Source organism: Armigeres subalbatus, chromosome 2 (genome assembly GCF_024139115.2).
Source record: "Armigeres subalbatus isolate Guangzhou_Male chromosome 2, GZ_Asu_2, whole genome shotgun sequence".
Classification (NCBI taxonomy): domain Eukaryota; kingdom Metazoa; phylum Arthropoda; class Insecta; order Diptera; family Culicidae; genus Armigeres; species Armigeres subalbatus.
Window position 1 is genome coordinate 437,834,492 of NC_085140.1, and position 22,571 is coordinate 437,857,062.

Genomic DNA, 22,571 nt, shown 5'->3' on the forward strand with positions numbered 1-22,571 from the left:
TGGTAATTTCCACATAGTGTTTTTCCTCTCGTAAACATATATTCTACAATTAGTTTGCTCAAGCAACCCAGTGAAATCAAATTTAAAAATGCATCGAAACATCCTAGCTCCCTTGGGAGCATTATCAATTTTGAATTTTGGGTGGCGCATCCTCCATTAGAAAAAATCATGAAGGCAGAATATACCTGAGTGTCACTGGTGTCTCGAATCATGTTGGCGATCACTTCCTGGCTCACTTCAGCGACCGCGTACAGCGAAAACCGCCGGAAATCATCACTCCGCGAACACGCGCGACAGCACGACTCCATCGCGGACCAATTTACGGACGCTCCGGTTAATTTACGGACACTTTTCACGCGGATAAAACGGAACCCGAACGCAAAAAGTGAAAATTTTACGATTGACAAGATGCCGGCGCGCTGGTGACGAAAATGTTGAAGCGAAACAAGGTCAACGCAAGACAGGTGATCAACTTTGGAATGTCATTTCAAGTAATCCCTTCAGAAACGTTCTCAAGCTCGCAGGGGTGTTCTCATTGCATCTCATTTAACTTTTCAAAAGGACCTAAGTAACATTTTTTTCATGAATTAATTTGAGTACCGTGGACCCCCGATAATTTGAACGGTACCTCATTCAAATTAACGGGGTTCACTTTTAATTTGAACTTCTGGTTACTCTATAAGCATCAGAAAAACTGGTTTCTGGCTGCTCTCTTTACTGGTTTGTTTTGATTCTGCGTTCCATTTCACGATGTTCCATTTTTCTTCTCTCGATTCCACGTGGTAAATGACGTTTGAACCATTTCTAATTTGAACGATGTTCAAACCAACGGGGTTCAAATTAAAAAGTGTTCAGATTAAAAACGGTCATATTACCGGGGGTCCACGGTACTGCAATAGGGGACTGAAGAGAAGACTAATACGACTTCATTCAATATGGCGCACAATGTTTTTGTTTTAACCTCGTTTAGTTCATGATAACAAAGCTTCGGACGTATCGACGGGCTAGTTTTCGACATAATAAAGCCATACAAACACAAAAGGCTCGATAAAACTCAAATAATTGCAAGTTTTCGCCAAGAATAGTTAATTGCCGATAAATAGCACCAACTGCGTACGAACCGAAAACCCAAAACGAGCAGCTGAATTCGGGTATACCAAAAGATATTTTAGTTACAAGATAAAGATTGTCGCTATCGTCGCTGTCCGGAACATCTTTTGCTGGCGAGGATAGGGTGCTAAATGTCAATGAAGGAAAAATACATACGATTTGACAGTTAGGTACCCAACATGTTTCGGACAGCGGAACAAAGGGAACCGAAGCGACAATCCTGTATGTATCCTGTATCTTGTAACTAAAATATCTTTTGGTATACCACCTAAAAACTACACGTAAAAAAATAACCTTATATGTTATGGCAAAAAACCATTCGAAAATACTTATACTCTTCATTATGCCACCTAATGAGCGATCCCATATCAAAAAGCTAATAACATTCATAAGTTAATGAAAAGTATAAGTTTCCAAATGTATGTGACTAATGCGATGTATAAGTTTTTTCTTATACATGTCATTAAGCGCTTGCTTTGGCAAAAAAGTATTAGAAATATTAATAATAAACAACATTAAATTTTTTTACGTGTAGGTACCAAAAACAATGTTGAGTAGAGTGCCGTTGTATACCGCGGATGACAAGCGTTTCGCCCTCCTGACTGCAATCAAAAGCTTTCATGTTGTTCTGTTGATTGCGCTATTCAAATCTATATAATAAAAATGAGTTGAGGTTTCCTTCCTGACGATTTAACTCGCGAACGGCTTGATCGATTTGCAAGATTTTCCCCCTAATCGATTCGTTTTGGGATTCGCAAGGTTTGTATATACAAAAAGTTGGTGAATTTAACGGGGAAATGTAAAAAATCATTAGAATACTATTTTGGGTCAGCTGTTGAGGAAAACAAAACAAACGGATGGAAATTGATCTAGAGTGCGGTGCTGCAAATAGCGAGCAAATTATAGTTCATTGGCAATCATTGGGCCATTTTCAACACCTGGGCAAAGCTGGGTTTCTTTCGCTAGATAATTCATGAAAAAAATGTTACTTAGGTCCTTTTGAAAAGTTATGCAAAATTTATTTATCATGGCGCCATGGACTAAACCACGATGACATCATACGCCGATTTCCAGTAAGAAGAAAACGTCCGCCGTGGCAATGTTTACAAAAAATGAACCTCGACATGAACATCCGGTGAACTAAAATGTTTCGAGTTCACTGAAATATTCATCGGTCCGCAGCGGATGTCACATTTCCTACTGATAAGTAGAAGAATCGTGGAAAAAGAAGATGCTCGTGGTTAAGTCCATATGACATCATTATGACGGCATTTTTGCCGGGGGTCTGGTGGTTTGGTTGTGTTTTCGTAGAATAAATGTATAATTTTCATCTGTTTTTCGTTTATGGAACTGTCAGTGTGGACCGCACCTATCTTTTTTCTTCCCGTGATTACCCTTTCAACTGTCAGTGTGGAATTTCCAATGTAGGCTACGAATCAAACTGTGGTGGAGTTAAACAAGTGTCAGCCCGGATAAAAAATATCATTAAAATATCATAAATTTTATTGTTACAACACCATTTAAAACATATTTTTTACCATTGAATATAATGGAATTTTGACAATAAAATCACATGAGAAATAATGGTTTTCCACGATAAAATGAATGGTAAATGGGACTTTTACAATTAAAAAGGGGGGTTGTTATGTATCTTTACAATAAAAAAATCGAAAATTTTCCATACAAAATTCGGAGCAAAACAATTGATTTTACGGTTCTTCAATGGGATGATTTCGAGCGACAAAACAATAAAAAACATTGTGTTTTGAATGTTTTCAATTACTGTTTCTATTGTTTTACAATAGAAATACAACAGGATTTAGAATACATTATACTCCAATATTACAATAAAAATACAATACAATTAATTGTTTTACAAATTATTTTATTTTCCTCCGGTTGTTCAGCATATCTTTAGACGAATCCAGCGCACTACTTCCAAAGTTAAGTGGGTTGCCTGTATCTGGAGAAAAATCCAACATCGGTTTTAAAAGCGTACTAACTTTGTTCCGAATAGACAATACATATAGATATAAACCTGTGAAAAATGTAAATTATAAAAGAATGTCAGTTTTATTAGAAAAAATACGTCGAGAAGAAAAGAAAAAATTACCTGCATCAGTTCTTATTATATTCCGTTGGTGAGATTGGCCAATGGTAGCCACTGAACGATCTTCAATCAGTGACCAGCAGTATTTTATTTATCATAAGCTTCATTTCTGTAAAGGAACAAGGATACATGTTAGCAGGCATGTCATCAGGTATTATGATGATACAATTTTAACATATTATTTCAGGATGAACCACTGCGTTCAATATGTACATTGAACTTTTGTAGTATAAGATTACAATTACTGGTGGTGAGTATAAACCGTTTGTCAGCGCAGTATCATTACTTGACACTTTACCGGTTTCTACTAAACGCGCTGCTAAAACAGTAGCGCAGCTGACAGGTGACCAAATTGATCAAATAACAGCACTACTATTTGATGAACATGAACTATCAAACGTCGAACGTCACCGATACAGAATGCAGCCACCGAAATGATAACCGAAAATACCGAAAATAGTGACCGATGCGAAAAAGAGTGACCAATCTAAAATGACAGTACAGTGAGAGTGATAAAAATACTCGCGCCCAGTAATGATGCTCTAACGCACTTCAACACTTTAGATACTCACCACGGTACAGAAGCCATAGTGATCTACCGCTTTCCCAGCAGCAGAAACTGCAATGAAAAAAACACTTCCTGCACCATACAGTTTCATTATTTTCATCTCTTCACTAATTATAAACAAAACTGTACACGCTCAAATGAATCCAGCCATTCTCCGAGTAAAATTATAAGCAAAAGTTTTTGTTCCGTTTAATTTTTTTGAAATAAAATTTTTATTGCAAAACATTTCTAGACCTGCAACAAGACCTGCAATATGAAAATATATACTTGAGAACCGGTATAACATTTTTATTTATTTAACAAACAAAGCTATTGTAATTTTATTGTTTTCAATTGTTATTTCATCAATATAATAAATCCATGAAATATTCCAAAATTATATTAATTCAATAACATTAGACGGATTTCCAGATCATCCAAACCGAATACATTTAAAAATTGTTTAGTTTTTGGATGAGCAATACTAAACATAAGCGAACAATAAAAATATAATAGAATATATCGGAAACATTTAAATATATTGTTATTTTAATGTACGTACAATAAAGATCTTTTACAACCGTGAAAATTTTACAATAAGCATACAATAGTTTGTATTTTTTGCCACACAATCTATTGTATTTCAATGGGTTATGTCATACAAGTTACTGTAAATTTTTATCCGGGAGAGTCCCTTGGTTTTCGCCTTTTCTCATACAACAAAGTTGTATCAGCATAGAAGGACATGACCGACTCGACTTGACTACAACAGTATTGACTACAACTGGTTTCATTCGCGGGACAAATAAGTTCCTTTGGACACTATTGTTTTTCAATAAATCAAGCAGTTTGAATTATATTTTTATTTTTCAATCAACAAAAACGCTGTTTACATTCACACATTCAAGCATTAATCATTTTGGCCGTTGCGTAACGGAACGGTGAAGGAAACGGAAAATTTGACAGAAAATATATGGGCTTACTGCCAAATTTTCCGCTTCCGTCGCGGCCCGTTGTATTGAGTTTGGGGCTTTACTCTCATAATTGAATCAAGGATGTTATCGATCAATTAGTAATGTTTGTTCGATCCTTTAGAGCATCATTATTGGTCGCGAGCATTTTAATCACCCGCGCAGCGCTTTCATTTTAGTTTCGTCACTCGTTTCCGTATCGGTCACTATTTTCGGCTCTCAATTTGGTTGCTGTATTCCGTACCGGTGACGTTTGACAGTTGACAGTTCATCAAATAGCAGCGCTCTTATCGCGCTACCAAATTTGATCACATGTCAGTCGCGCTACTGTTATAGCAGCGGGTTTAGTAGCGACCGTAAAGTGTCAAGTAATGATACTGCGCTGCCAAATGGCTTAAACTCACCACCGGTAATCTTGTTCTTGTTCCGCCGAAATCAGATGGGACTTCTTTGACAGCAGCTGCTCCGGGAACGAGCGGGTGCTGAGTCCTGTTTTATTTGACAGATAAAAAGTTTTCTGTTTTAAAGGATGAACTATTGAATGTGCTCTCAATTAAGGTAAAGAATACTTTTAAATCAAACGAAAAACTTTCACAGAGGACAAATTTACTTTCATTTCAATAAAATCGAAACACCTTTCGAAATAAAAGTTCAAAATATTTAATTGAACAATTTTTGTTTTTTCTGTGTAGTACACGTAAAAAAATAACCTTATATGTTATGGCAAAAAACAATTCGAAAATACTTATACCACCTTATACTCTTCATTATGTCACCTAATGAATGATCCCATATGAAAAAGCTAATAACATTTATAAGTTGTTACCGAAAATGGTAACAATAAGCAAACCAACGGACTCGAGTTGCGGTAATATGTAAATTAATAACCAAGTATTGTAATACTTTGCACGCAGTAAAAAGTAAGACTATGAATAAACACATCGATCCTCAATCAATGTGAGTATTCTAGCTTAACAGTGTATAAATATGTACCACTAATACTTCACACACCCCTACTCGGTGGCTCAAATAAAAAAAAGGTGAATCCATCGCGACAACCCCTGGAATTCGTGGAAATGTGGAAAGAGGAAAGCGCGAAGAGAAAGGATGATGATGTGAGATAAACGGGGAGTCGAGCTGAAACCATCGTTGAAGGAGGATGGTAACGACGATCGCAGAAGAAAACGGAAAGGAACTAAAACCGCGTGTGAAACAGAACGCCAGCGTTTGGTGTGATCCGCGTGAAAAAAAAACGTGTTCTGGATACGGCCCGAAACTATCGATCGGTCCTTATCAAACAGTGTCAACCAGCGGGTGCAATTCTAGCTTTTTGTTTACGGTATTCGTGAGCAGTAATTAACTCCAGCGGCCTCCGCCGCATGTGAATCTTGTCCCTCACTACCTGGCCGCCACCGGGCACCGAGTATCCGTTTTGATCCGGTCCAAATCGATGTTAGCTCCGCACAGGAGCGTTTGCCAAACCGGGACTAGATTCGGCCAATTTCCGTTCGCCGCATGGGAACACACAAGCCTCCACGTGTCCAACCCTCGACCTCCGGCGGATACTCCAGACGACAGTATCAACGATATCCCTCAGTGACCGGACGTCTTCTGATCGTCGGTTCAAAGCCTCTACGCTTCCAACCCTTGCCATCCGGCGGACAATCCAGACGGAATTATCGTCGCTACCCGTCAGTGGCCGGCCGACTTCCAATCGCCACAAAAGCCAGCACGGTCCATCCATCGCCATCCGACGGGAAATCCGGTCGGAAATATCCTCGCTACTCCGCCTTGGCATGTCTGCGGAACCAAAGTCACCACGTGTCCAAGCCTCTTATGTTTCCGCGCATCACATCGCTTTCCACCTTATCCGAATACGGACTCAATCGGGCTAATAGAGCCGAACGCTACAACGGTGAAGCCGTAAGCAGGTACCATGCAGACAAGGTATGTCAAAATTCAGCGCATGCCAACAATGGGTCCCAACGATCCGATCGGCCGCACCTTTACTAACCCTAAATAAAAACTAACCTTTTCGACAAAATTTAAATAAAAAAAATGCTTTAAAATAGACTATAAATATTCTTTTTCACTATACCTTTCCGCATGTTTGTCAACTCGTCATTGTAACGTCCGCTTTCGTACAGATAAGGTTCGTGTGTTCCCCTGAGCAAGTGTCTAGCCGACCCTGAGAACCCCAAAATAGCAAAGAGAGCTAGTTAGGAGGACGTGAGGACGTCCACTCCGCAGGCGTACGGACGCCGTCATAGGAGTATGTTACAATTGGCGATCTAGCGAAATAAAAAAATATTCTTACTTTGTTTCGAATATTTTGCACCTGCTCGGGGAGAGCCACGAAATCTATATTCGTTGGTTTATTGGAAAACTCTTGGTGGCGTCAATGAAAAGGGCTGTTTCGGGAGAAGGCAAAGGTTTGTTTGAGCTTCTGTTTAGCTCTTGCTGGTCCGAGTCACACCCTGCGATCATTCGAACTCTTGTGATTTGACTTGCGTTATATTTTCTTGTTTTATTGATTATTACAATCTTACTATTCTTCGCTATTATAAATATTGAACTCGAACTAAAAAAAGCTAGCTTAAGATTTGAATTTTGCATTCATAACGGTAGTATAGTAGTATAATCAATGGCAGAAGGAGGCCAGGAATTAGTGCTGAGAGATGATCTGAAAAAAATGTTTTACGACATCCGAGTTGATCATCTCAACGATGATGAACTCGACTTCGAATTAGAAGTTCGAGACATTATTTTTGAAAAGGACGAATCAATGTCCAGAAAACGTAGGGCCTTAAGAGATAGGTTGAAACAGGAAAAATTGGATGGGCGATGAAAGAGGATACGCGATGCAACTTGATCCTAGGAATGAGATTGGAGTTCTTAGGGAGCCACCAGCCCATGCGTGAACTCTTTCCTGACGCAAATAAACCCTTCTAAATCAGTTGCATCGGATTTAGAAGGACTCTGATTCCGTCGAATCCTTGATCATATCTTTATCGCAGCACAAAGATAATCGGCCTTATGCCACAATTCAAATTAACGGAGTAATCGTCAAAGGGCTTCTTGATTCGGGAAGTCAGTTGACTATAATTAGCGAAGCAGTTAATCACAATTTGAACGGTGCAAAAATAAGACCTCTTCAACGACCTATTAAGATCAATTCGGCAAATGGCTCCGAGCTTCAGGTTCAATTTCCAAGACCGGATTGAAATTCTTTCAACAATTGTGGTCCGAAAACTGACCGATGATTGCATCTTGGGGATTGATTTCTGGCACAAATTTAGTATATGGCCTAACGTTAAAATTTGTGCCTCATTCACTGCAGTAAGCACTGGCGTTACGAATGCCAGTAATTAATTTTTTTAACGAGTCCAACTCCGATAAAGTGAAGAAACTACAATTTCGGCTAACAGGAGTCGTCATATGAACTGAAGGACATCGATGGTATCTCCCTTGTTCTTGAGCCAGCATCATATCTAAAAGCGGAGTAATAACTCCTCTCTCTCATATGAACCAGGTAGGCTATCCAATAGTAGTATATAGGTACTCCGCCGTATGAAAATCTAAATGTATTTTATTCCAGGCTAGCTCTCAAAACGAACGATTATCTCAATCACTATGTTTTGATTTATATAAACTTTATTTTACTTTCATTCGCGAACTGTCAAATCGCAGAATGAAGTTCGCTGCGATGTCAGGTCAGCTGCGAACCGCACGAAAAGGGAGCGTTCACGAATTCAAATTCGCCGGTTTTCAACCGGATTGATTTCAGTAGCGGGATTGTTTACTGCTAAATTTTCCCACAAAATAGGGTAAAATGTACCTATTATAGGTAGTTGGGAAAAAACCCAACGAAGCATAAGAAATGTATCATTCGAGGCAGGAAGTGCCTCGGTGAAATCCGAATAAGACTGTAGGAGTCTTACGGAGACCTCGATAAAATCCGTATAAGACGGTAGGCGTCTTATGGAGACCTCAATGAAATCCGTATAAGACGGTAGGAGTCTGACGGAGGTCTTGATAAATTTCTGATAAGACGGTAGGCGTCTTACAGATAGTATATGATAGGCAGAATAGAAATAGTAAACTAGAATAATTTGTTAATATAATAGTATTGAGAGTGATTAAAGGAATGGATGAGTAAGGGCCCAATGAGTGTTGATGCATGAGAGGGACGTACGATAGTATGTAAGAAAGTAGAATAAAGGAAGATAGAAGCAGAAAGTAGCTTCTCCACATGGTTCAATTATGTTCCTTAAAGCAAATAGCGAAAAATAAATAAGTAATTTGACGAAAACTAAGAACCTCGAGAATGAGTTCAAACTTCATAGTCATTTCAGAAGAGTTCATTGTCCAAAGAAAGTGAATGCAAATTAGTACGAGCTCTTAAATATACTAGTTCCGAACTGGCGCTCAATCTGGATAGCTCCTACGTTGTCGCTGTCAAGAAATTATTTCCAGTATTCAACTTAAATACATCACTTATCACAAAAAAAAATTAAGCTGAAGCTTAATTTTTCCTCCTTCAGAGGGGTAATTGTTACCGAAAATGGTAACAATAAGCAAACCAACGGACTCGAGTTGCGGTAATATGTAAATTAATAACCAAGTATTGTAATACTTTGCACGCAGTAAAAAGTAAGACTATGAATAAACACATCGATCCTCAATCAATGTGAGTATTCTAGCTTAACAGTGTATAAATATGTACCACTAATACTTCACACACCCCTACTCGGTGGCTCAAATAAAAAAAGGTGAATCCATCGCGACAACCCCTGGAATTCGTGGAAATGTGGAAAGAGGAAAGCGCGAAGAGAAAGGATGATGATGTGAGATAAAGGGGAGTCGAGCTGAAACCATCGTTGAAGGAGGATGGTAACGACGATCGCAGAAGAAAACGGAAAGGAACTAAAACCGCGTGTGAAACAGAACGCCAGCGTTTGGTGTGATCCGCGTGAAAAAAAAAACGTGTTCTGGATACGGCCCGAAACTATCGATCGGTCCTTATCAAACAGTGTCAACCAGCGGGTGCAATTCTAGCTTTTTGTTTACGGTATTCGTGAGCAGTAATTAACTCCAGCGGCCTCCGCCGCATGTGGATCTTGTCCGTCACTACCTGGCCGCCACCGGGCACCGAGTATCCGTTTTTGATCCGGTCCAAATCGATGTTAGCTCCGCACAGGAGCGTTTGCCAAACCGGGACTAGATTCGGCCAATTTCCGTTCGCCGCATGGGAACACACAAGCCTCCACGTGTCCAACCCTCGACCTCCGGCGGATACTCCAGACGACAGTATCAACGATATCCCTCAGTGACCGGACGTCTTCTGATCGTCGGTTCAAAGCCTCTACGCTTCCAACCCTTGCCATCCGGCGGACAATCCAGACGGAATTATCGTCGCTACCCGTCAGTGGCCGGCCGACTTCCAATCGCCACAAAAGCCAGCACGGTCCATCCATCGCCATCCGACGGGAAATCCGGTCGGAAATATCCTCGCTACTCCGCCTTGGCATGTCTGCGGAACCAAAGTCACCACGTGTCCAAGCCTCTTATGTTTCCGCGCATCACATCGCTTTCCACCTTATCCGAATACGGACTCAATCGGGCTAATAGAGCCGAACGCTACAACGGTGGAGCCGGAAGCAGGTAGCATGCAGACAAGGTATGTCAAAATTCATCGCATGCCAACAATGGGCCCCAACGATCCGATCGGCCGCACCTTTACTAACCCTAAAAACTAACCTTTTCGTCAAAATTTAAATAAAAAAAATGCTTTGAAATAGACTATAAATATTCTGTTTCACTATATCCTTCCGCATGTTTGTCAACTCGTCATTGTAACGTCCGCTTTCGTACAGATAAGGTTCGTGTGTTCCCCTGAGCAAGTGTCTAGCCGACCCTGAGAACCCCAAAATAGCAAAGAGAGCTAGTTAGGAGGACGTGAGGACGTCCACTCCGCAGGCGTACGGACGCCGTCATAGGAGTATGTTACAAAGTTAATGAAAAGTATAAGCACAGACAAACAGACGTAACACTACAGAAATTCCCATCGACTATGACTTCAACGCTCAATTTGAATTTGATCGATTGCGCGTTTCACAACTAGAGGCGCTAGCGTCGAAACCCTTCGAGTTTGACATTTCACTCCAGCGCCTTCTGGTGACGATATCATACGAAATATTGTTTCGTGTAACATGCTCGCAAGATGGTGATAGAGCATTTGGGCGATGGATTTTTCTGAAAAATGTTCAAGCTGTTACGTCTGTTTGTCTGTGGTATAAGTTTCGGAATGTATGTGGTTAATGCGATGTATAAGTTTTTTCTTATACATATCATTGAGCGCCTGCTTTGGCAAAAAAGTATTAGAAATATTAATAATAAATAACATTAATTTTTTTTACGTGTAGTTTGTCAATAGCTCATTCCAGCAGCTGATTTTACAAAATGTGTTTTATGGTGGACTTCTAGTGCGAAGGTTTTTCTACAACTCTGCCTAATGGTTTGTTGTTGTAACGAAGTTATACACTACTAAAAATCTACACATATTTATTGGCAAAAAAAATCTATAGATTTAACTTATGATGTATATCAGCGCACACATAACCATTCTCCACGCAAACTACTAATAAAATATACATCCAAATAAACTTTATGTGTGGTCTTGAATTAGTTATATAGCTATAGTTTGAGTAACATAGACTAAATGGTAACACAATTTCGATCATTTAGTTTAAGTTACGGCAACTAGCGCTATAACTCATCTAGAACTTAGCTGAATTCTACACACAAAAAACAAACATGGTTTCAGAGAAAGTTTTGCACTTTCCACTTGAAAAGTGCTTAGTTTTCTTAAAAATGAAAGTGGTTTTAGTTGTTGTCAAAGTATTTTTTTCATTTGAAAGTTAATTTTTACTAGCTCTCATTGTGAAATCAAAAGTGCTCCCATTCAATCGGAAAATTGTAGAACTGTTAATTCAATCAACACGAGGAACCTTTGAGCATGAAAGAGAAGAAAAAAACGTTCTCACATAAAACGAACAAGCACTATGGAATATCTGGAGGTAAAAACACAATTATTTGGATTATCACCTAAATGATTGGTTTGTTATCGATCGTTAGAATTATCTCGAGAGTTATTAACTTTGTTTACACGCATATGAGAAAGCCATACTAAACGTGACGGCGCCATACGTTATATATTGCAATTCGACAAGCGAAGCAATGTGCGACAGACTCATGCGAATTTCTTAAGAAATTCCTTTGCATGGGTTTGTCGCATCGCATCGCTCTTCGTGTTTTCTCTGGCAGACTCCTAAAATAAAATATTTTCCATAATATTCATTAAAACTGTGTTTTGTCCATTTATTTTTTAAATAATTCCCATAGTGCCTCTCATTTTAAAGCAGCTGTCACTCTCATCAACAAAAAACAAAAGACAAAAAAGGAATCAGTTTTTTCAACCGCGGCTTCGTCCGTCCGCTGTCCGGTGGTGCGTCTAATTTTAAAACGGGATAAGTGGTGCGTCGGAATCTTGCTAGGAATGGAGAAGCTGAGCTGACGTGAATATACCATTCTGGTTTTCAGGCCAGGGAATGCCACGGTCGAGGCCACGGCTTAGGTCCTGTCCGCAACGGAATTGGAAGGTAAGTTAAGTTTATAAAAAAATCGTCTTTGGAGTGAATATACTAGCCTTTTCGATACCACCTTGGTGTACGAGAAAGGCAAAAAGGATCGAAAAACTATTTCAATAAACAGCAAGAACGAAGTTAGGCATTGTTTTGCTGGTGAAATCAGAGCATATAGTGGTATACTCATAGGATTCTCGTTTTTTTTTCAGATAATATGCATGTGTCTACGTGCCCAATATGCGCCTCCGAGGGGTGCTTTGGTGATTCTGTTGAAGCGGCAATTTATTTGAATAATAAATTATAAAGAAAAAACTTCATTGATTTATTTTAATTTGAAAAAAATGGGTGGGGTACAGGGATGGAGGGCTCCTTTCTGGGAAAATGAAATAATTTCCTAATGAAAATATTCTACTCTGTTTCCCGTAGTTTTTTCCGCTGTTTAGGTTGACAGTTCTACAACTTTGTTTTGAATGCTCAAACTTTTATTTTCACAGTGGTATGTAGCTTTTTAATCCATGGTTGTCGCAAAAGTTGGCGTACTTTTGTTTCTAATGTACGCAACTCTCTTCGAAAAAGAACCAACGCAACTTTTTATTTTAACCAATGATTTTCTTAATATTACTAATGATTTTTCTTTCTGTGTAACAACTAACCGTTAGGCAGAGTTGTAGAAAAACCTTTGCACTAGAAGTCCTCCATACAACACATTTTTAAATCCGGCTTCTGGAATGAGTTATTGACAAACTACTAAATAGTCGAACGCAAATTAATAAATGATCGATATTGTCGGCGTAGCACCAAGTTAGAATTCGAAAGTCGGGACTTCCGAACCGAACTTTCTTCCGAAGTTTTATTTGTCAAACTAATTGATGCGTTGTTTAGCGCATCTTTAGGCGAATCCAGCGCACTACTTCCGAAGTTGGGAAAGTTGCCAGTATCTGGAGAAAAATCCAACTTCGGTATTACGCCTTGCAAGAAAAACTTGGAATGCTGGAAAATTCAAATCGCCCCCAATGAATATTTTCCCGGTATGTGATCATAGGTAGCTATTGCTAAATTCGCAATTTTATGTTTATATTTATATTGATGACATTTCTTTATTCAAATCCTTTTCGATCAGTGGGAATGTTTCAAAGAATGTTGATAGTTCTAGATAACGCAATAAGGTTGGTATCGTGTTCAAAAGAAATTTCTTTTTCTATCTCAATCACATGTTAAATTCCGTTCACTGAATCGGAAAAGTAAAGAATCGAAACAAAATTCTTACAGCAGTATCCACATGAAAAGAACAAAAAACAAAATTGGCATTTGTAAGGTTCTCACGCAAAGTAATGGGAGCTGTCACTTTACTTTCGGAAAAATATTCTGCTCGATTATTCCGTAAGTAAAAGTGACAATTTGCTCCATGCAGATCAGTTGTCAAAATTCCTCGTGGTAATATTGAACAAAATTCCGTAACCTCTCTACTTTTCAAGTCGATACTGGCCTATAGGTGTGAAATAGAATACAAATGATTTTTGTTTTCCAGAGGTGCGCCAGCCAAGGGCTGAAAGCCTCCTTAATAAAGACACAAACACACACATGAATTAATCAAATCGTAAAACTTCATTCAATCAGTTTAGGTATTTCCCAGAAAGTCCTATGTTTTTAGTTTTTCTAATACCCCTCTCTAAAACAATAAGGGGAATAACGATTCTAAAATAAAAATGTTTTACTGACCGGGATAGAGGATGCCGTACAAGGTTTTGGCAACATCTCCTCTGACCGCTGAGAATTGTGGGGCTTGCCTAAGATGTGATATGGTATCACGTATCACAATGAGCACTGTTGAGCTATTATAAAAAGCTGTATGTATTAGAATGTACCTAGGTCTTACCGAAGCGAACATTTTTCGCTCAAAGCACGCTAGCTTAAGGACTGTTTTTGGGAAGACCTGGCACGATGACCCTTCGCCTAGACAGAAGGTTTACGCAAGCCTGTAAAAACAATCAAAAGTTTACTTACATGAATCTACCTACACGAAATCATTCTTCCAAAATTAATTAAAACAGCATTCCATGTTCCATGTCAATGCAGGCACACGCCATCCCAGTCATGACAGTTGATTTGTTTTTATATTTAAACTTGAATCAACGCACACTATGCATGATTTGTTCTATGCGGGGATTTACCTCTGCGCGTTATTTCCGCGTAGCCTTCCAAATTTTTCTTTTTCTCCGTAATATAAAAACGGTATAAATTTATTCCGGATAGACAATAACATCCTTGAATTGAATAATTCGACATTGATGTTTCATAAGGGCGAAAGTCGCAAACGTAAACATTGACTTCGTCTGCCAATTTCAGGAAGAGAGACTTCTGGCGGTATTTTCTACTTCCGTTCAGTAGAAGGCGCGTAGCTCCACCAGTTCCAAGTGGTTGTTAGCTGGAAGTGGTCCTATATAGTTGTTGAGGAATTTGCAGGAGAAGGCATTGTTTACGTTTGCGACTTTCGCCCTTATGAAACAGTGTCGAATTTTTAAGCAGCGTAGTAAATAAAATTGCATCAAATCTTACCGCCAAAATGTAGGCAATTAGCACTGCATTTACAACACTAATTCGAATATGCCTTTTCATGTAACACTGCACTTGAGATTCTCACGTCCGAATGTGTGAGTGGCGATAAAAGGAAAACAAACACTCCTAGATAGTGCTACTCAGCAAAGATTGGGTAAAAATGAGTATATTTCCATATATTTTTAGACTCTTTTGAAATCATTGTGATGACCCGAGCATTTTTGAGGTTATGAGCAGAAGGAAAACAAACATGTTTTTACACATGACGAATTGCACATTAGTGTGCGAGCGCTAAACGTCACTCATCTCTCTTGTTTACAACCTGCACTTGTTTAAAAACGTTGCACTTGTTTACAACCGTTGAACAGCTCCGCAAACCTAAAGCTGTCACTTTCATAAACGAACTACTGTCAATTGACGATAAAATCAGCTGATTTCAAACGTCTCGTGGAAAGGCCTATTCAACATATATTGAATTCTCGTTCGGAACAAAATGGTTATGGCGCCAATTTTCTGGCGAACAAAGTTGAACTATCGAACTGTCAAATCTAACCATGCTCCGGAGCAGGGTTTTTTCAATCACAGATAAATAACCATCGAACTGTCAATTGACGATAAAATCAAATCTAACCATGCTCCGGAGCAGGGTTTTTTCAATCACAGAGAAATAATTATCGAACTGTCAAATTCTAACTAAAAGTTAAATGAATTTGTGGAATGGTTCACAGCCACACACCCAAAAAAATCTGCACGTTCTTTCCACCTGAAAAAATACGTAGATTTTTTCTACCTGAAATTCACGTAACTTTTACCTGATTTTCCGATAGAAATTTCATTCTACGTGAAAATCAGGTAAGTTCTACCTGAGTTTTAGATAGAATTCACCGGACACGTAAGTTTCACCTGAATTTTCTGAAGCATTTGCAGCTACGTGTGCACGTAAAATGTACATGAAAATTCAGGTGGAAACAACGTTTAGATTATTTGGAGTGCAGTAGTCTGAACAGGCTTAACGCGATTCACCTTAACATTATTACAAGTGTGCATTTTTTTCTGCGTACATGATAGTGTTTCTGAAGGGATCGCAGTTTTCGAAGCTCGCACGCTTACTTCAGTTCACTCAAATATGGGTGAAGAGTACCTAAAATCCCCAAAAAGTGCACATACCTAGATATGGGTAAATCACCGTTCACCCATATTTGGGTGTTTCAGTATATGAACTGTTTATAGGTGAATATTACCCAAATTTAGGTACTTTTTTGAACTTTTACCTGAGGTCCTTTCTATTATGGATTCAAAATTGCATTTTGCGTTTTCCGATTTCTGAAGAAACAATTGTTAATATCAAACAAAAATGTACAAATAATCTTTATTTATGTATATAATATATTCCTCCAATATTATTTTTTAAAAGGGTATAAGCCGCGTTATGTTATGCCAATACGCTGCCGATGCAACATATGGCCCGTTAGCATTCCTGCCTGCTGCACGGTTGGGAACAACTCGTTGCGGAGATCATGTAGGATGGTGGTGACTTTCATCTGGTTCCACGGCTGTTGCTTGCCAGTTCTGTGAACGAGGAAGAAAAATTATATCAATTAGAGAGTGAAAGTATTGATAGTGATTAAGTTTTACCTGTTGATGATGCGTCCATTACATGGACGGTTATGGGGGCCAACAAGGGCTGCTGCTTCCGGTTTCCCTCTGCTTCCGAAGCGCATTGCTAGGCACAGGTCTGCGCCGAGTTCCGCACCGAAAAAGACTTATGTAAATGGTACCTACGAACAGTTGAGCCAATTATATACCTTATAACATGATAAATGGCAAATTAATGGAAATATATTCACCTATACGGGACAAGTTCAGCGCGTCCTGATTCGGTCCGGATTCGGTCGGTCATCTTTGTCTTCGTGCATTCCATTGCGTCCCAGAAACTCCGGGTAGATCAGTGGGACTGCTGCTGCTGGTTTACCGGATGATTACACTGCTGCGATACTGGCCCTTTCGGAAAAGATTCCCAATACCTACGAATAGATCAAACAATGTAATAGAAGAAATTATCAATCAGGTCAGGATGTACTTACGTATGCTGCTGATTCGGTGGGAATCATTTTTCTTCCGCATTTCATAGCGTTCCGGAAACGCTGGTGGGATCAGCAGGCGCGCCGGTTAGCTGCTGAGTTCTCAATAGATGTTCCGCTGCTAGTATCCATGAAGGAAGAGCATATTGCAATTTTGTAGTGCACCACCCTCCTCGGTGAAATAAATATAACAGTTAGTCCGAAACCTACGAATAGAATAAATTATAAAAAAAATAACTTTGACGATGAATTTCAACGATGATATATTTTCTTACCATTTAGTCCGCATTCTGGTGGTTTTGAAGTTCCAAATCCATTTTATGAAATCTGTCAAAACATTTTTTTTTCATCCAAATTTGGGTAAAGAAGATAACGCATAAATGGGTAAACTATAGATTTACCTATATTATAGGTAAATTTTACCAACTTTTTCGGTAAAATTCACCCATATTATGGGTATTGCTTAATACACCCAAATATGGGTGAATCAAGTACCTATTTATGGGTGAACTGAACTAAGCGTGCGGCTCGCATTCGGGCTTTGTGGAGTGTTTCCAAATATACAGATTGAAATGTATATTCCTATTATTTGGATTTTTTGATTATTTTTGTCTATAAAAATCTGCTTTTACAGTCTAATTTAAATTATTTTCGTATTTGAAAAAATGAAAAAGATTTACAAACTTTACAAAACAATTCGAATATCGTTTGAACAGAAATTAACGCAGATTTTAGATAAATTTCAAAACTAATTCAAATTTGGCAACTATGAACCGAAGTGCGTTGTCTTGTCGTTGTTGTTCGTGATTCTTCATTTCATTTGTTCATTCCATTCTGTGTGGTTTGGTTAGATCGCAAAATTCCTTTGCTCTCTCCATTATCGGTCGGGTGTTTTAGGTTATTAGAGGTGCGCGAGAAATTGGTGAAAATCCAGTGCAGTGTGTTACTATTTCGGTGATAAAACATAACTATTTGCTGTTTTCCGCATACGAAAGTGAGTAATTCGGAAGATATTGGGTGTGCCCTTTTTGTGAGTATCAAACTTTACTGGAAATGTGTGGAATTTAAGGATAAAATTGAGGTTGAAAAAATATTAGGCTTTCGAAAAGAACCGCTGATTGCAGCGTCAACACTTTCATTTTTTGGCCGATGGTTGCATTGGGTTTATCTGAAACAATAAGAGAAGGGAGGGAAGAAGGGTAGAAAAAGAAAAAAACGATGTAATTCACTCACTGCTGCTTGCCTGCTCCTTGCACTTGTTAATTTTTTTTTCTTTATTGAGAGTCTGCAAATTGCGCTTCTCTGTTTTGTGACTCCTATGAGAGCGGAAAGAGAAATAAACATTGCAAAATGGAAATTCCAATAAGATTGTTTATCACTCATGTTTATCATCTTGTACATATTCTAAACATACTCTACATAAGAGAGCTTTGCTCATCCCTTTCCTGTATTATCTTCAACTATGTAGGTATCTTGATTTTTTGTCTTGATCTATATTTTTCCAAAAAGTAAAAGCTTCTTTCGCTTCGAATACAATGTAACAAACATTTTGACGTAGAACTACGTCTGTCTCTTCTTTATTGGGGTACACTTTACGATTGCAAAAAAATATAAAAATGTCACGAAAATATGAACGACTTTGAACCATTCAATCAAGGAAGAGTCAACGCTTCATATTCGATGTACACTGAAGTTGTTTATTACGCGATTTTTCTCACGCAAATAGGTTTCTATGATAATCGGAATTTTTTTTTGACGTAGAACTACGTCTGTCTTTTCTATATTGGGGTACACTTCACGATTGCAAAAAATCGAAAAACGTCACGAAAATATGATAGACTTTGATCGTTAATTCTTCAGCCGTTTCTCGATGGATTTTCAATTTTCTTGGACCATTCGATCAAGGAAGAGTCAACGCTTCATACCCAATGTACACTGAATTCGTTTTTTACGCGTTTTTTCCCCCAAATTGCTTTTTATGCGATTTTTTTTACTTGAATTTCGAGATTTTCGTGGTTTATTCAGAAATATTTTGGAATTTACGCGGTTTTTTTACGTTGTGTTTATTTACGCGGCTGATATCCTCCGCATAAAAACCGACTCCAGTGTGTTACAATATTTATGTATGATAATATTTACTATTGAAAACTTGCTAACAGTTTAGCAATCGGTCAATCTCGTAAGTGCATCGCAAGCTTCTTCTTCCATAGCACTACATTCCAACTGGAACTTGGCCTGCTTTTCAACTTAGTAATCTATTAGCATTTCTTTAGTTATTAATTGAAAGCTTTCTATGCCCGCCATTGCATTAGTATGTATCTTGTGTGGCAAATACAATGGATACACTATGCCCAGGGTGTCGAGAATGTTTTCCCGAAAACATCCTAGATCGGATCGAGAATCGATCTATCCATCTCCGGACTCTGCGCCTTTATACGCAAAGCTAAAAGGAGAACTTAAGCCCTGTCCATGGATAAGGGGCTTGACGTTGATATTTCAAGTGTCTTAAAAAGATTTTTATTTTATTTTTATTTTTGTTGTTTAATAGAGTGCTTTTTTCAAACAAAGGTTAAGTTCAACACTAAATTAAAAAATTAAGATATTTTTCCATTTTTTATATCTCCTTCACAAAAATATCGTTATTTTAATGGTAATGGTTTGAAAATAAACTCCGTAGAGAAACTTTTATCACATCTTACTTAAATAAGGTCAACAGTTATACCAAACACTTGAGGTACCATGCCTCCAAGTTAACTAATGGTTAGTGTCGCACGATCTAACAACAACTGCCTATTGGTAAATTTGGAGGTGCCGGCAGGGCTCAGTAGGGGTCTAACTAACATAACTCTAATACTAACAAGACCCTGAAACAAACGCTTATCCAAATAGCATACATCTATTTATACTTGTAGTAGTAGCTAACAATAATTCATTTTGTACCCGTATAGCTGAAGTAGAATTTTAGTAGTGAAAAGTAGAATTTGTAGATTTACTAATTTGGCATTGGAGATAGTGAATGTATCTATTATATCTTCTCGATAATCTTTTTATTTTAGTCTCTCTAGCTGCATGGATCAACGCAAAAAACTGTTTCTCTCTTCCTTCTATTAGGTTAGTTAGAAAAATTAGCGGATATATAGGGGACATGACTTAGTGTTTCTCGTATTAAGACAAATTCGCTGACCTTTACCTTATAATAAAATAAATGACCGATAGTAAAATAAATGACTGAAATTTAAAGATATCAAATAAATAATAAAAAACGAAATAAATACATGACCATCGGTGGACAGAAAGACAAGAGACAGAGTTCTGTTTAGAATAGTTAATTGAGACCATTGCACTCACAAGATAGAGAATAACTAGTACCACTATTATTGCTACAAGACTAATAACTTGACCACTTACGGAAATGAGGATAGACCATATGATGCGTTCATCCACTATTATATTGAATATTGTATACCCTGAATCTGAATAACTGAATTTTTAGACCTCATTATTTTAATAAATAATAAAGGTTTGAATATTACAAAAGGAATAGAACTTGACCAAAAAAAGCAATTACGGAACAACTGGACAGAAATTTTGTATAATGATCACTATTAGACTACTGAAACTTTAACATATGACATTACTGTGACTGATAGGATACAATTAACTCGACGACGTATTGACAAACATCCGATACTCAACCGTGTTAAAATAAGGGAAGCTCTTCAATGTGTCCATTTATTACAATAGTACTTAAATTAATCTATTTTGAAACTACCCTACCAGAATGATATCATTACATCTTTATTCGAAATTGTTACTTGGAAATGGCAACAGTACCACCCGTTGTCAACATAGACTACTATTAGGTATTGAATGTCGGCTTCAGAAAACATCTATGTACATGTTGAGCTTCCATTATTTGTTCGGTTTATAATTGACAGACTGTAGATAGAAAGAATAATGTATCGGTATGATCACAATACAAACCCAGGCCGCAGTGACCTAGTGAGCAACATAGCTTGAGTCGTCTGCTAGTATTGTGTATCACATGGAGAGCCCAGCCGAGATACCAGTCTATTAAGACTACAACTGGTCAACTCTCGAAAAAAAAAAAAAAAAAAAAAAAAAAGCTAAAAGGAGAACTTAAGCCAGCATAGACGTCAAATTAATGCAACTTACAGGGCTTTTAGCGGGTGCAGCTTCTTTCTGCTAACTTATACGTGCGTTTTCTCTCGATAGCTTGGGAGAGTTTGACGGCATCTTCTCGCTTACGTCTATTGATGCCAGTAGAGGGGCTCGGAATCTCCTTCGCTGCTGCAATGGATGCGTTCTGGGAAACTTTCTTCTGCTCGTTTTTGCTAATTACTAGGTGTCTGCCGTAGTAAACGCAAAGTCCGACGCAACTCACGTGAAGGAATAATAATTATTATCAATCAACTGTTAAACTTCTTTTCCGCGTCTAGTCTGACTTCCTCCATAGGATGTCCACCAAACGCCGTTAACAGACCATCTTTAACGATGGGCTTTTCTGAGCCACCGGGGGTTTAGATAGACTTAGTGGCGGGTGCTTAGTCTCTGTTCCAGTTTGCGTCGGTGATGGTTTAAGTGGTACACTATCAGCCAGGGTTGTGCTGAATCATTCTCATACAATAATTATTGAAATTATCTTTTGATAACTTCTCAGGTGTGAAAACTAGGCGAGTTTTCATCGGCGATAACTTTTCAAATCTTGCAATCGATCGATAATAAAACCAAATTAATCATTTAAATGTAAACCTAACTAATACCAATTTAATGTCAACAATGAACTTCAATCGGATGTTTGGCATTGTGTTTTGGTTTTATGTAGGAAAATAAGTTAACAAGTAGCATTTATCAATGCTTCGAATCGAGATACAATTATTGAACGATTCTTACTCTCTAGCTAGTTTTTATCAATTTATAATTTGGTTTCCTATGTGATCGCTTGAGAGTATTGTGCATCCTTGATTATTTGAAAAAAATATTTTTATCTCCTTTTTCAAATATTGATCTAAAAATTATATACATCACCAGGGCCCGTAATGCTTACTCAATCTCAGGAGCACATGATAAACTTGCTTTGGTCTCATCGAAATCGAACAGAAAAGTCGAAATTCTGTACATTACAAACAGCTACGTAGTTCAACGTCACCATTGCGTACAACCCGATTGGGCTGCACCTTTGAGTTTTTCACTCGAATTTCGGCATTTCCGTGGTTCAATCAGACATATTTAGGGATTCACGCGTTTTTACGTTATTTTAGTTTACGTGACTTATATCCTTCGCGTAAAAACCGACTCCGGTGTGTCACAATATTTATGTATGATTATATTTACTATTTAAACTTGCTAACAGTTTAGCAATCGGTTTCGGTGAATCAGTTTATCTCGTAAGTGCGTCGCAAGATTCTTCTTCCACAAGATTTCTACATTCCAACTGGAACTTGGCCTACTTTTCAACTCAGTCATTTATTAGCATTTCCTTAGTTATTAATTGAAAGCTCTCTATGCTAGCCATTGCATTAGGTGTGG

General features: G+C 38.1%; 2 protein-coding genes and 2 long non-coding RNA genes across 6 annotated transcripts in view; 1 reads left to right on the forward strand and 3 right to left on the reverse strand.

Annotated features, from left to right (window-relative positions):
- LOC134213625 (zinc finger protein Xfin-like) overlaps positions 1–454 on the reverse strand; it is a 54,517-nt gene extending 54,063 nt beyond the window's left edge. Inside the window, exon 1 of one of the 2 annotated variants that reach the window (XM_062692855.1) lies at positions 186–454. In XM_062692855.1, coding sequence (XP_062548839.1) covers positions 186–308 — 123 coding nt within the window. In that variant the 5' untranslated portion in view covers positions 309–454. The remainder of the gene's footprint in view (positions 1–185) is intronic. The other variant, XM_062692856.1, reaches the window with a different exon arrangement.
- A 2,557-nt stretch (positions 455–3,011) lies between these two features.
- Positions 3,012–3,892, reverse strand: LOC134218032 (uncharacterized). Its single transcript, XR_009981223.1, has 3 exons — positions 3,793–3,892; positions 3,224–3,329; positions 3,012–3,148 (listed from the first exon to the last, which is right to left on the reverse strand). It is a non-coding gene; the product is annotated as an uncharacterized LOC134218032 (long non-coding RNA).
- Positions 3,893–16,363: 12,471 nt separating this feature from the next.
- Positions 16,364–17,238, reverse strand: LOC134218033 (uncharacterized). The gene is made up of 4 exons (XR_009981225.1): positions 17,025–17,238; positions 16,788–16,964; positions 16,576–16,718; positions 16,364–16,509 (listed from the first exon to the last, which is right to left on the reverse strand). It is a non-coding gene; the product is annotated as an uncharacterized LOC134218033 (long non-coding RNA).
- Positions 17,239–17,846: 608 nt separating this feature from the next.
- The window catches only part of LOC134213626 (maternal protein tudor), a 58,378-nt gene continuing 53,653 nt past the window's right edge, over positions 17,847–22,571 (forward strand). Inside the window, exon 1 of one of the 2 annotated variants that reach the window (XM_062692858.1) lies at positions 17,847–18,051. The gene's annotated coding sequence lies outside the window, so the exon portion shown is untranslated. The remainder of the gene's footprint in view (positions 18,052–22,571) is intronic. The other variant, XM_062692857.1, reaches the window with a different exon arrangement.